This window comes from Megalops cyprinoides, chromosome 2 (genome assembly GCF_013368585.1).
Source record: "Megalops cyprinoides isolate fMegCyp1 chromosome 2, fMegCyp1.pri, whole genome shotgun sequence".
NCBI lineage: Eukaryota > Metazoa > Chordata > Actinopteri > Elopiformes > Megalopidae > Megalops > Megalops cyprinoides.
In genome coordinates this window covers 39,676,986-39,692,684 of record NC_050584.1, presented here as the reverse complement: position 1 = coordinate 39,692,684, position 15,699 = coordinate 39,676,986, and the positions used below count along the sequence as shown (strand labels likewise).

Sequence of the window (15,699 nt, the reverse complement as noted above, 5' to 3'; positions counted from 1 at the left end):
TAACAAAAAAACAGTGCTGTGAAGGCTTTCATTGCTGGAGAAAAAATATTCTGTGTGTGGTTCTGGTTACATCAGATTTCTGATCAGAGGCCAGACCAAAGAATTGCATTTTTATTGCTTTCTTGCCCAATCAATTCAATACAATGGTTAATTAGATAGTAGTTACCTATGTAGTTCCCTGACCGGCAAACAAACAAGTTGTATGTGTTATTCTCACCAAATAGCTAGCAAATAAAGTGGCTATGAGAGAGTTATTTCTGGAAAACATGGAAAGAGCAAGCTCTCTACAGTAAATTATACAATAATGTTCCCCAGTAAGCAAAAGTCTACATGACCTTTTAAACAACTAGATGATAGATAACCAGCTAGAGGGGAATTTAGCTCATTTTAAATGATAATGTTGTTAGTTAATAGTGAGAATCTAAACATTTTTAGTATTCATTCTATCAGACATTTAGCAAGACACAATCTAGTTATTTGCTAGTTAGATAACTAATATTAGCTGGTAAGATAAGGTGACATTGGTTCATGTCAGAAAAATATTTTTAAGAAAGATAACAAAACTGAAATGTGCTGTTTCAACAATAAGTATTTGACCTCTGTGCTCTGGAAGCTCCAAGTTTACATAGATGATAAAATGCCCTAATGAGGACAGTTGCTTTGCCATTGGCCTTTACCTGTGAAGCATTAAAGTAGCTGTCACATTTTTTGGATAAAAGCCCTAATCTGTTTAACACTAACAGGGACTGGGCATCTTTTTAAATTTGAAGGAAGAATGGATGGAGCATAATACAGGGAAATGCTGCAGAAGAACCCTAAAACCCTTTAGTCTAAAAACTAAAGTTTGGAAGAAACTTCACCTTTCAGCAGGATGATGATCCCAAAGCAACATTGGAATGGCTCAAGAACAAAAACGTGAATGTCATACAGCAGCACAGTCCAAAGTCCTGATCTCAATCCCATTGAGAATCTGTGGCACTATTTGAAAATTACTGTCCACAACATTCATCCAACCAACCTGCACAACCTGGAGAAAATCTGCCAATAATGGGAAAACATCACTCCCAAACAGAATGCAAAGGTGGTAGACTCTTACCCCAAAAGGCTTAAAACGGTTACTGCAGAAAAATGTGGCTCTACGAAATATTAATGCACGGTGGTTGACTACTTGCAATATGTGAACAACATATATATTTTTTTCTAATATAAAACCAGTGTCCCCCTGAAATAACTTTGAGTTTCAGTGTTTTACATAAAATATCAGACAAAATTTGTAATTCATTAAAATGTTAAAATTGGTCAAGGGTCCGAATACTTTTGCAAGACACTGTATATTACCCATAGTTATAGCTTTAACTGGATGTTTTGACTACATACAGCTATATCTACCTGTGATCCTGGTCTCTGTATGCACCTTACTGAAAATATATGCATGTAGCCCAGATGGGTTTATCCCCTCAATCTCAGAACACACCAGAGAACAGAAATTGTATGAATTGTTATACTGAAATCAAAACTGGTCTACATATACCACAGCCTATCACATGGGCCTGCTAACTCATGTACAGGGTGGCCGCAGTGGCAAGCCCTATGCGGATTTTAACTTGATAACACCCCTCTATTTGATCTGTGATGTCTGAACACTTCCTGTTTTTTAATGAAAGTAATTACTCTTCCCAGAGTCCTGTGATCAACTGGCAGCCTGCATTTTGTTTGCTGACTTCCACACGAAGCACCTCTGTTTTCAGAGGATGAGGAAACCAAACAAATAATACAAACACAAGGTATAGGAACAATTTTTATTCCAATTTAAAACAGATAATTTTTCAATTATTTTTCTTTGTAGGAGAAGGCTATGAAAATCATTTCATGTTTGAATGAGGTTCAGGCAACAGTGGTTGAAATGAAACAAATACAAAAAAAGAAATATGGCTAAAATACTGTAAATCAATAACCATTATGGCCCTTTTATGAAGGGTTTTGCATTAATACATTTTCTCATCCCACCCAGCCCCACCCCCACCCAAAACACATGCAATTAAAATGACACAATTCTTTAAAAACAGCAGTTTCTCTTCTTTTTAATCTTAAATACAGAATTGTCATTTCCATTCATTTCTAATCACATATTTAGTGTTTTGTTTTAAAAACTGGACCATAAAATACATTGGCCCATTTTATGATTTCCACAACATTGGCACTTGTAAAGAGTCTGGCTCTACAAAGAAAGGGGATTGGCACACTCATTATAGTACATCATTTACATTTGGTATACTTAAAAAAAAGAAAAAAAAAACAATACATTAATTTTATACACCACTACACAATGTTTAATTATCCTGTTTTATTAAAAAAACAATTATATTAAGTGGTCCTACATACAATAGTGTTTGAGTAATTACCAGCCATAAAAAGGAGAAAAAAAGCTTAAAATTCTCTGTATCCACAAATTCAGTGTGGATCTCAAGCAAAAGCATCAAATCCATCAATTATGAACATGTCTCATAGTACCAGCAAAGCTCTTGAATGAATTATTGGCAACTTGCATGAACCCGAGCAGCCCCATTACTACAGGGCAGGTTCAGTGCACTGACCCAGGGGAAAGCAGGAGATCAAGAGAAGGGAGAAAGGCTGATGGCCATAGAATTACATTTCTCTCTCCCTCTCACACACACGCACACACATGCACATACACACACATTCTCTCTGCTTCACTGCTGAATTTCGATGTAACCAGCTGCTGTACTGGCCTTAAAATACCTTGTAACAAGTGAACGGCATGGTAATTAAAGCTCAGATTCAGCCAGCTTGGACGATGGAAGATTGGAGGCAACCTATCCAATATTCTTACCACAATTCAACTGGGATTCTCCTTTCAACTTTACTTTGGTAGTGTATCCCTGTGACATTCAGTGCCGTTTTAGTGCACATGAAAATGGTTTGCCTTCTTGCAAACAGCTTTACCAGTATCTTTATACGAGCAGAAAAGTAATATTTGATTTTTTTTTTTTTTTTACCATCACCAATATCTGTTTATACCAAGACATTAAATTCTACTGTATTGTATCCAATGGCAAAGACAGATATTACACACACATCTGTAGAATACAAAATTTGTGTTTTTCAGTGTTTCCAACATACAGCATGTTCCTGCAAAGTCATAAAATCAAGTGTAGCATTTTTAGTTCCTTGAGTGTAACTAATCCAATGAGACAACATACAAAAGAATTCTTGATTCTTCATATCTGCAGTATTGGCCAGAACATAGTTTTACAACTCAATATCTCTGAACACTGAACCACATGCAAATACAAGCAACGACAAGGAGTTGAATACAAATCCAAAATAAACTGCTTTCACTGCATCACCTATAGGGAATGAAAAAGGAAGTCCTACAAATATGATGTGTGCAACTGGATTTCAGCTGTTCTGTGGGGGATGGAGTGTGCTAAACAAGGTAATGGATAGGCCTAAAACTATCAGAGTAAAACCAAGAGGATACTGTAATTCTAGAGGAGGTAGAAGTACCATAGTCTCCAAAGTATATTCTACCTCACCAAAAATACACTTGTTCCATTCAAGACCTCTAAACTGACATTCACATTCATTTCATCATGAACAATGTCTGAAACACAACCACGCTCAGTTACTTGGGTAGCTCCTACATCTTGTAGCTTGTGCATTAAAAGTGTTGTTTTTGCCTTGTGTCAAAGCTCATGGATGTACTGTATGCAGCTTTAAAGTTAAAATGTACACCCTAGCCACAGCCAAACGTTGTTACATACAAGTATAGCTGCTTTGAAGTAATGGGTACAAATGGAGTGTAATGAATTGACCATTTCCTTTTGCTATGTTTCATTTAAAGTATGCAAATCATAGCACTGCATTATACATCCAGCAAAGAGACAAAGGAGTAATTTAATGACTGGCAGTGCACAGACTCACATAAAGTCTTGAAAAGCTTGGAGGATTATGCATCATACCACCAATTATTTCTAAATAACACAAAACTGAGATAGTACACTGTGTTATATTGATACTGTTATGATTTAACTACAACAACTGTTGCAGCTAAGATGCAGAACTACTTAGTCAAAATTTCTGAAAGCACAACTCTTACTAAACAGTGTTGTGAGATGGGAAGTTGTCATTTTTATGATGACTACTGCAACTCTTTCCCCATTAAACAGCAGCCAAACTCAGCAGTGTAACACCAGTCTACAACTGAAACACCGGTGTGCAGACACACAAAGCACTGGAAGGTGATTTTTTCAGTAGAACATATAATTCACCGATTCTCAGCTCAATGATTCACAGGACAGCACCTAAAACATATCATCAAAACATCCCCGTACACATAACGTTAAAACTGGAACCATCACACAGAAAAGTCGGACTTTGCAGCGTTGCCTGGCAAGTTAAAAATTCCACCTATGAATAGACAAGGAAAGAGCTGACCTCCCTTTCCCTCACAAAATGGCCTGTGGATAGCAAGTTGTTGGCACTGTTGTAATTGACAAATTATGTTAAGTCCATCGTATTATAACTACTATCATATGCCCCCCCCAAAACTATTGCAGATCTTAGGAAGATCCCCCAGTGGTGTCCAGACCTACTGCACATAAGTAGAACTTTCCTACTGAACTGTGTAGTGTTAATTTTCCATGCCCAGCAGATAGAGGCACTGCCATCAGAGACTACTGTAATGCACATGCACTACAATGCTTTCAGGATTACTGGTATTTATAAGAGACCGAGATGAAACAGTCAAGCACACAAATCTCTGGCAAAGGGATCCGAAGACAAAATACAAAAAAAGGGTGTTACAATCAAGTGCAGCAAGAGGAAGCATGATTCATGAGGTTTCATTAAGTATTCAATTGAGACTATTTGTGATGGTCTGCTGTGGTTGTTGCTGTAGGGTCGTACCATCCACAGGACAATGAAACAGTCCATGTCCCTGTGGTTTCGTTCTGCTCTTTCAACCACTAACTCACCTCGGGTGCTGGGTAATAACCAGCAGACCAAAGATGACAAGTGTCATCATAAAATCCTCAGGTAAACCCTTGGATTCCTTGCATACTGGACCTGGGCCAATAGTTAATATCCTGGCACCAACACATGCCCACGCCCATTCCCTGACACTTAGCCCCATTGAAATTTCTCTCCCTGTTCTAATTTAGCCAGTCCTTTCATTCACCGTCTGCTCAATTTTATGCAGTTTAGTAGCCCTTGTAATGAAAATGTATGAAAACTCACCTGATTTACAGGACCAGCACAAAAAAGCCATCTACAAACATATCACTACCTATAGAATCTCTAGAACAATTGTGCCAAAAATAAGATATGGGAGTAAAATCAAAACTAGACCAAAATCGTAAAGTAAAAAAAATGCAAGCATAGACCCCGTAGAACTTAATCCACTGGTAGTTTTTCTTTTAAACTTCCTATATTTGCATAAAGCACAGTCGCAAAGTGAAAACTAATTTTCCACCCTCACACTAAGCAGACTTTTAAAAATATAACTGCCACAAGTAAATAAACAACCAAAAAGAATGGCAACAACCAAGTGTGAAAAGCTGAAAGAAAGCTGACAACTTGGCAATACAAGAAATTTTTACAGCAGTTGAGACCGTCTCCCATTCTCTCTGTGAGATGGGAACACTCCAACGTGAAAGCGGAGGGAAAGTCATAATCAACACCTACCAATCTGGTCCATAAATTAGATAAATAAAACTTTATTTACTTTCTTTTATAAATCACGTCTCATAGCATTACCCAAAATGGGAAAAATTCAATCTCTTTACACCGAAGAGCTGTATTTCTATGCGGACCTCCAAGAACTTTTTAACAAGTTGCTTGGTGCTTACTATAAAAAGCTTTCATAACCAGTTACATCTTCAAACTATTGCTCGTTACCATTCCATTTGACATCCACATATATTAGGTACAACAAGTTGTATTTAACTTCAATAATTAAAAAAGAAAATAAATCACAGTATTGAAACCATTGTAATTTATATAAGTAACATCACAATAAAAGAGGGTCATTCCGTGTCATGTGTGCAAGAGTTTGATTCTTGTCCATTTCAGATTTGGCTAGGGTCTTTTGAAGGTGCCAGTTTTCAAAAGAATATTTCTTTAGTTTAGACAGCCAGTCCAACATGGTGCTGTACATGATGGTTGTTTTTAAAATGACAAAGAGAATCTTTAGCGAGAAGAGGGACCTCTTGCGTTTGGCTGACCTTTACAGCCACAGCTAGGAAAGCGAAATAATACCATTTTTGAACTCACTCTGAAAACACGCATTTTCTAACAAAATCTGGAGATAAACAAGAATCAAATTTCCCTTTTTCTGGTACTTGGCACTGAGTGACCCTACAGTACATGGTAAGGAAATACAAGCAGATTTTTTTCCAATCAAAGTTAGTGTACCACAGATTTTTCATGATGGTATGTATGCATAGTGTATTCATGCATATAAATACACTGTTTACTTTTGCAGACTTTTTGCAGACTACCCCTACCCTTAGAACCTTAGAACTCCTAGAACTGATCTCCAACTTTCTGAAAGGCAAGAATCAATCAATTTTGTTATTGAAAATTTCCCATTTTGTTTAAATACATTTTGGAATTTGGCAAATCAGCAGCAGAACACAGAATAGGAATTTCAATAAATTTGTCAATACAATACGGCAAGGGATATAAATAATATCAAGTGTAGTGGCAATAACAAAGTATACACAAGCCTTTCTCCACAACAACAATCAAACAATACTACAATAAGAACAGTTGGAATTTCATAAAATATTTTGCTGTTGTCAAATGTTGCAAAATTCAAAGAGGCCATCCTGAAAACGTTTTGGCAAATTATAAGATTCAATTACCCACATGGGGGGGTTGAAGAAAAAAAAAAAATGGAGTTCAGATCTGCAAAAAGTCACCAATCATGTAAGCTTTCAGATAGCTCCTCCTCTGGTTTACTTCTTGTGTTGTCTTTACTTATTTTTAATGAATTTTATGCCATCTTGTCTCCCACTATTTGCATTAATGACCAATATTCTTTATCAGATTGTAGTAGAAGTAGTAGTAGCAATAGCAAAATTGATTCAAAAATGTTTAAAGTATTCTCAGCAAGATACACTTAGATTAAACTGATGTGTGTTGCCTCTCCCACGTGCTTGGTCAGAGGGTGTATTTCCTACGCTCACACTTGACGTTACATTCAACGATGTAAGGTTAAGTCTAACCCAAGGGAGACGCATGGAAGAAATGCACCCCACAACCTTCACAATCCCTCTCTTCACTACACCTCAGCTTTGTCTCCATGAGTTTGAATGATTTTCACACATTGCTGTCTGCACCAAGTTTCTCATATTCCTCCCTCAGACAGGCAGCCCACCCAGTCTCAGATGGGGACCTTCCTTCCAGTTTCCAAGCCGGCTTCTCTCTCATTCCATAATAAGCACCTGCATCCCAAACACAGTTTCCAGCAGCTGGCCGTCACTGCTCGTAGGTGCAAACCATCCCCATTCCAGTGTTAAACCTGCAGTCTGCAACAAATCAGACACTGACCAGTGATGCAGGAGCAAAGACACCTCTGATCAAAACTGTGACCGGGTGGGGCAAGCGCTGCAATGGGTGAGGAGCGAGAGGCGGGGAGAGACTGGGAGGCTGTGGGGAAGCCGGGCTCTGATCTGCCAGCTGGAGTGAAAATCAGGAAGAGGACACTGGGGCGGAGGGTGGATCTAGCCTGGCACATATTTGTGCATGACTGTTGTACGTGCGTGCGCGTGCATGTCAGGTGTGTGTGAGTGTGTATGTGTGTGCTTGTGTGCGCTATGTTGTGCGTGGGCTGCAGTGTTTCTCACACCAGGTTGTACTCCTTGAGATTTAGCTGCAGGATGGTGTCCTTGACGGCGGCGAAGACAAAGCGGATGTTCTCTGTGTCAGTGGCACAGGTGAAATGGGAGTAGATGATCTTGTCGCTGTCGGGGTTGAGGTCCACAAACATCTTGAGGATGAACTCCCGTGCCGCCTGAGCGTCTCTCTGGTGACCTGAAGGAGCATACCACACATTCACATCTTTAACACAAACTGTAAGACAGCACAACTTCTCTCAGCCTAAAAGTATTATGTGCCGATGGATATCATAGCTCTCTAACTGCAAGCTAAAACAGATTAAAGAAACTGACCAGATGAGTGAGACTATGGTCCCTGTAATGCTCAAATATTTTTAAAATACATTTTATTTTAGCCAACTTGGCTATTCAATAAAGTGAGTATCATCATTTCTGTTATTTTTCATTCATATTTAGAGCCATATTCCACCTTACAGTACTTGGCTGATTGGTCATGTAAAACAGCAACATTTGTACATCAAGGAGATGCAACGGAAAGGCTCATAAAGTTCTGGACTAGTCTGTATCCAGCACAATGGTTTTGTGGAGAACACCAATCACTCACTATCAGTATATAGAACATGTCCTGCTTTATGGTCGACTTCCTGTGACAAACTGTAATTCATCCTCCAGCCACTTGGTGGCATCATACACCAACGATGCACAAACAGTTCCCTCTTTTAACTCAGTGCACAAAAGCCTAATAGTCACCCATCAGTGTCCTAATCTTTCATAAGTAAAACGCACAGCTTGCCAGAGAAGTTAAACCTGTTTGACATGGTGATGAGTTGAAATGGGAGGATACGAGTCTGACTGGAAATGTCTTGAATACATTTTCATCCTCTACGACCATGATTCAGCAGCTCTGTACACCATTTAAGTCTGTGGGGCGTGTTTAAAAATGTCAAAAATGTATGTCACAATCCACAAATTTATCAGTCATTTAACCAACATGTGCAGCTTTGCAAAGTGTCTCCCAGGGAACACACCTGTAACAAGGGCATTTATATGCACAGGGCATCTCATGAGCACCAGGTATGGGCTTACTGCAGCAGTGGAGTGAGGAGGCGGGAGAACAGTGACAGTGGACAGTGGGGGTAGGGAAGGCTGATGTGTAGACATGCTGAGGTGTAGTGCATGCAGGCATGTTGACAAAGAGCAAGCACACAAGTGGTTTTGAATGAAGTAACTCACCATCAAACTCAGGGAAGTAGTCTACCAGGTGAGAATACATAATCTTCTCCTCCAGCAGATCCTTCTTGTTGAGGAATAGGATGACTGAGGAGTTTTGGAACCATGGATATGTGATTATCGTCCTGAATAGTGCTTTACTCTCCTCCATCCGATTCTGGGAGGAAACCACAAAGAGAGGGCCCAACAGTGAAGTGAGAATTTTACTTCATATTCTTGATGACGCTCAGCAACCTTAGACTGTATTATCCTTCTCTTTAGTCTACTTTAGTCTACTACCTGTCACTGCAGAACTGTGAAATGAAAGAAATGGCAGCTATATCATGACTACACAGCCATACTACTGCCTACAATAGCTAAACCCTTATCAAGGCTACAAAGTGCTTTGATACTGTCCCTCTTTCAGCTACAGGAACTGGAACGTGAACTACAAGGGTCAGTGATAAACAGCACCTAACTATAGGAAGACAAGCATTGACACTCAGACCCACCTGTTATTAAAGAATTACCAACCAGGCACTGAAAGCAAAAGCAAAACACTGAAGAAAGAGAGGACCTGAAAATAATCACACTTGGAAAAAGTAGTAACACATGAAAAGTTCTATATTGCTTAGAGTGTCGGAGACCTGGGTGTTGGGAGTTCTGGATCAGGACTCTTGAGCCACTCACCTCGTTGTCGGACTCCACCAAAACCTGGTCGTACTCGCTCAGAGCCACCAGGAACATGATAGAGGTGACATTCTCGAAGCAATGGATCCACTTCCTGCGCTCTGACCTCTGCCCGCCCACATCCACCATCCTGAGAGGGAGAGATGGGGGATTGGACGGAGGGAGAATCACAGGGAGACAGTGACTCAGAGGTGAGACAGTGCAGGACTAAAGAAAATAATTTATCAAGATAAATAATGCATGTGAACTACTTATGTGATCAGCTAAACTAGTTGTTTTTAACGTTTCAAGTAGGTTTACTTTAAAATGGGAGATGTTCAGTGGCACATACAGTCAGGCTTCCATTGACACAGTGGTTACCTTCCTTAAAAACAATGTACAGACTGAAATCAAATAAAAAAAAGAAACAATATATGTGGAAAATGGATTTAGATAAAATGCTCTAATGTAAATCTAAAATGTAAACTTTATAGTAATCGTTATTGAAGATGAATTTGATGCAATGATGCTGTCATTCACTTACTCAGTTGACCCTTGAGTCTACCCAATTAACCCCTCCCACCAAAAAACAAGACTTGTCAACTCCATCGAAGCCTGGCTGTATTGCCCGAGAAGCTGCAAGTGGCACATTAGACATTTCCCTTTTGAAGCTGCCTCTGAGAAAAGACACTCCAGTTTTATTTCCTTAACACCACACCCCAAATGTATTAATCCAAAAAGAGGCATCCAATCCTTTAAAAGTGGTTCTATCATGAAACGCTGTCATAAATATTGTATGAACTCATTATAGTCAGTTTAAATGTTTTTTTTTTCCCTGACAGCTGAGCACGTAGCTCAGAAGTGGAGATGACAATATGCAAAGCAACTGCACAATACTAATACTTTGAGCAGCATTTCACATAATATGTCAGGGAAGAAAAACTGAATGCAGCATTGCATGTGCCAGTATTTCTGCACGTTCACTGGTAAAGCTTTTTAAAAGAAATATAGGGGTAGGCATTATGAGAGGATATAAATATGATATCTGGGCTTCATGTTTCCCTTTTCCAATTAGGGAATATTTTGGCTGCCTGTATTCAAACTTACAATTTTGTTTTTGTGTACTGTTGTCTTCCATTACTAGTAAACAGTAATAATTCTTAAATCATAAAAACAAGTAAAACCATTTCACAAAACATCTTCCAACAGACCACAGAAGACTTCATCTTATTCCATAGAAGTACTTGTTTTTAACAGAGTTGTGTATAATACATTTCCTTTGATCACCATTTTACAGAAATCTGGTTGGTTTTCACGTAAGGTAACAATGTTCACAGTATATTATAAATATATTTTAAATTACCAAATGTTTTGGTTTCCAAATTTTCAATGCATTTTTAAAGAAATAAGATTTCTGTCCTTGTGGTCAGCTTTTGGAATCCATCAGTGCAACTAAGCGTTGTTTTTATTAAAGTAAATGATGTGTTCAAGTTAATTTACACATTTTTGAACCAATTTAACTTAGAAAGCCATGCATACAATTGGATGAAAAAAAACTGCCTTTCCAGGAATGGCTTTTTGAATACATATGTATTGTATGTTCATATGTACTGTATACTGACTTGTCATGTGTAAACACTGCAGCCTTTACTTACAACTAAAACTCACACTACGCTGTGGCTTATTGTGCACTGATGCATTGAGCATTGCAATCAAGCCCAAAAACCCAGTGTTCAACCCTCCAGTGCAACCCCTTGTTTAATAAACTCTTTCTGTCAAGCATCTTAAATCACAAGGGGAAATGCAAACAGAGGGTTAAACCACAAACACACACAAAATAAATAAAGACTGAAAATGTGCACTGAGCCCCGTCACCCTTGCCCAACCCAAGCCACCAGCTGCAAGCTTGATGGCATGGCAGGAGGACAAAAAAGAATCGGTGTGCCCCGCTCAGCCCAGTGTCTGGCACCCAGTGACCTTTCACAGCACAAGCCAAGCAGCAATGTGGAGGTGTGCGGAAACGGTGGAGGAGGGGTCAGAGAAGGAGGAGGAGGAAGAGAGAGACATATCAGAATAGGAAAGGGGGAGGAGGAGGAACAGAAATGAAAAGGGGAGGATGAAGACGAGGAGAGAGAGACAAGGGGAGGAGGAAGAGGAGGTCAGAGGATGAGAGACAGATCTGCAGAGGGGAGGGAGAAAGGGAAAGAGGAGGAAAAGGAGGAGGAAGAGGCTAGGAGAGCATCCGAGGGCATCTCTTACGGTCCTGTGGAGGAGCTGGCAGGGTCCTTCAGCCAAGAAAGCTGGGAAACTAAGTGCCCTGTATAATCTGTTCAAGGGGAACTGGGACAAGGCTCAACAGACATCAAGGGCAGTGAAGTACTGGCACCTGTGATTAAAATGTTGGGAAGTGAAACTATTTCCGTTCCGTTCAAGCTGTCACACGAGAACATGAGGGTCTCAGTAAGCATGAGGTGATATCATAGAGTCCAGTTCTGGTGCAGTACTGGACTGTAAACTAAAAAGTGAAAGCTGCTTTTGTAGGCTCCTCTGATGTGGTCTGCAAGCAGACTCGCGAGTGAAGGTCCCTGAGCTCAGCGTCACTGACACAGATTTGCATTTGTCCCCAGCAGCTGTCAGAGAGGATGTCTCAAAGAGAGGTCTAAGAGACAGAGAGTGACAAAGGATCACTCATTTCCTCAAGCTGTGTGACCCTGAATCTTCAAAGTCCAATGACAACCCCGGTGCCACACAGGAGGTGGCATCTAAACAACTGGTACATCAAAATCTGTCGCAGAGCAAAATGCCATCTGTGACAGTGTTACACAGTGCTGTTATGAGTACTCCCGTATACGAATGTATATTTCACCAACATACTGAAAATAATGGTCAGCATGGAATACATGCAATATAAGTGGATAACACATATGGGAGGGAATTAGGAGAAAAGGGACTATATTTTTTCAGTCACCATGAATAAATTTATAAATGAAACATCACAGGGACATATTCAAGGCACTCTGCTTGTATCAGTAAGAAGAATCCTTTGGTTATTATGATCAAATGCCTTTCAGACATCCAAATACCAAAATAAAATACTCCCCATACAAGGGCCAGCATACAAGAATCAAAACAGGCAAGGCACTTGAGACTCAGACGCAGAGTGTCTATAACAAAGTTTCCCCAACTGGGGTCCGTAGCCCCATGGGGGTCCATGAAGGAAAGGGAGGGGGTTTGTAGCAAAATGGGGAAATTAACAAGCAAAAAAGTTTAATAATTTTAAATTATATTTCATTATTTAATATTAATTTTTAAATACCCTTTTCTGGTTGACATTCTGCAGCACCGTGATCATTTTGTTTCTCAGTGCTCAACTCAGCTCAGCTGTCGGTCAATTTGATTATTCCAAAACATGTTTTTTAATTGATACCATAGTTTGCGCACTGCTAGGGGCACTGTATAATAATGTTTCATGTTTCCAGCCAGCAAACATGGCCTGCTTTTTAAAGTGGACACATTCCAAAGAACCAGCTAGCACTTCCATGTAGAAGTGAGTCAAATTCCTAACCCGAGGCAATCCCCAAAAAATCCAGAAGGTATGACACATCATACCTTGGAGTCCAGATTTTTGTCCATCAGTAAAGATGGACTTGATTACCCTAAATGTGTGCTATGCCAAGAAGTCTTCTTGAATGAATGCCTAAGACCATTTAAACGTAAAACATTTACAACAACATGCAAATCACGCAGACAAACCTGTTGAATTCTTGGAACGAAAAGCATCACAGCTGGCTAAACAAGCAAGTGGTTTCAAACAGCAACCATCCGTCCCAGAAACAGCATTAAAGGCATCTTTATTAGCATCATATCACATCTCCCAGGCCAACAAGCAAAATACAACTGAAGAAGACTTGGGAGAAGAGAAGACTACCTATGACCGAGGGCATCATTCTAGTAATGCTAAGTGAGGATGCTGCTTGGAAAACGGAGGGGATCCCTTTGACAAACACTATGGTCAGTAGAAGAATAAGGGACATGGCTGAGGACATGCCTAAGCAACTGCTTGAAAAAGGTACAGGCCAGTCCTTTATTTTCATTACAAATGAAAGAATGTGCAGATGTACATAATATAAGCAAATAAATGCATACAACATTTTTGGGAGGTCCCTCAGCCAGAATCTAGTCAGTTAAGGGGGCGCTGGCATGAAAAAGTCTGGGAACCCCTGTTGTACAATGTTGTCCCTGAAAGGCAGAAAGGACCAACCAGCAGCAGCAACAGCACTGCACTTACTTTGTTCAGTAATAACACAGAGGCTTAGCTTTGAAATACAACAGAAAACAAACAGGAGCCAGCAGAGGAAATAGTCACATAGATTAATCACACTTTTTACTGTGAGAACTGCCAGCTTTTTCTACAATGGGAGCAGTCACTGCACTGCTGCAATGAACTGAAGTGAACTGCACTTAGCATAACGTGCATACTGTGAGCCATTTCAGGCAATCAGAGCGGTAACCACCACTACTCACAGCAGCAGCAATCCACAAATGAGGACTTCCATTTAATCAGACCATTTTGTAAGACCACCTGTTAGCCTACAGCGTTAAAACTGGTGCTCAGGTCCTTTCCTCTGCAATTCCCCACAGTTTCCTACTTGACCATTCAATGGCAGAGGTGCAGATGGCACAGCTCTGATGTCTTCTCCTGTCCACAGATTTATGGGATAAGGTTCTAACCTCCTTGGCCCAGCAGCTTCCTCAATGGTAAACACACGCCTCTTGGTTTATTTCACTCTTCCTCTGTCATGATGAAAAAGTACACACACCAAGGTAAGACAAACATCCTGCCCCTTGCACCAACACCAGCAGCACTGTAACTGACGTATTAGTCAAAGGGAAACCGGATATGCCACTGAAAATTGGAAAATATGGCCTTCCTTGGCTTACTGGTGCATTCTATAGGATGTGGCAACATAGCATGATCCTACAACAGCCTGAGCATCGTGAATCGAAAACACCACATTTTCAATTCCACCACGATGATGCATTTAGTTGTTTCTTGCTGTCTAAACAGTGCTTTCGGTTGTATAACAGATAGCAAACAGCACGTGGGCAGTGCGTGTAACCTGACAGGCAGTTCCCATGTGATCTTAGGGCTCACATGACTTAGACCCTTATGCAAGACATGGCTTTATACAGTGGCAAATTAACGGTGTATGAGACTTCAGAATACTTATTAGTTTACTCATCCCTTTTCATAGCTTCTTTATGTCTTAGAAAAATTAAGCTGTAAATCTCAAAGAATGTTTATGAATTTTAATTTTTTTCCTGAAATGGTCCCAAAAAGTGATTTTTCTACTCTATTATAAAACTGTACTATAAAACAAACACAAAAAAGTACAAGGTCTGAACAGGTCTTGATTTGGTTAAATTTTAACGGAACAAACTGACTGTACTCTCGCTAATATTAAGATGCCTCATGAGGGACGCTGCTGTGCCGGCCATCGACCAGGGCGTATACTAGCAGGCAGCCATCAGCAGGGTCCAGGCCCACAGCCAATGACAGAACGCGCGTGAGTGAACACAGGGGGGCGTCACTGGGGGTCAGGACGGCCCTCGAGGCTTCCGTCCCCCTGGTGAAAAACTTTTAACTTGCGCTCAAGGCGAGACAGGTGTCTGAAACCTGGGCTCGTCGGCAGCAGCACAGGTTTTATTTGTGGTAGCCAGCACCTCTATCCTGCCACCTCAGCCCCACGCGGCAGGGAAGGCAGCTTTGATAAATGGGGCTCTCTAGGAGCGACTGCCTAAAATAAAGCTCCTTCACATCAGCCGACCTCCTTTCCTGTCGCAAAGCTGAATGACCTACTTACAAACATGCGCTCTCCGATGTAGGGCGAGTGGAGGGAAAAAAAAAAAAAAAAAAAATCACATTCTTCAGTTCCAACTCCAAGAGGGCAGCAATGAT

The 15,699-nt window shown here is 40.3% G+C and overlaps 1 protein-coding gene across 3 annotated transcripts in view; it reads right to left on the bottom strand.

The window, feature by feature from the left end:
* Positions 1–6,711: 6,711 nt before the first annotated feature.
* LOC118772600 (guanine nucleotide-binding protein subunit alpha-11-like) overlaps positions 6,712–15,699 on the bottom strand; it is a 48,220-nt gene continuing 39,232 nt past the window's right edge. For all 3 annotated transcript variants that reach the window (XM_036521085.1, XM_036521087.1, XM_036521086.1), the window contains 3 exons: positions 9,762–9,891; positions 9,096–9,249; positions 6,712–8,058 (listed from right to left, as the gene is read on the bottom strand). In XM_036521085.1, coding sequence (XP_036376978.1) covers positions 7,868–8,058; positions 9,096–9,249; positions 9,762–9,891 — 475 coding nt within the window. In that variant the 3' untranslated portion in view covers positions 6,712–7,867. The remainder of the gene's footprint in view (positions 8,059–9,095; positions 9,250–9,761; positions 9,892–15,699) is intronic.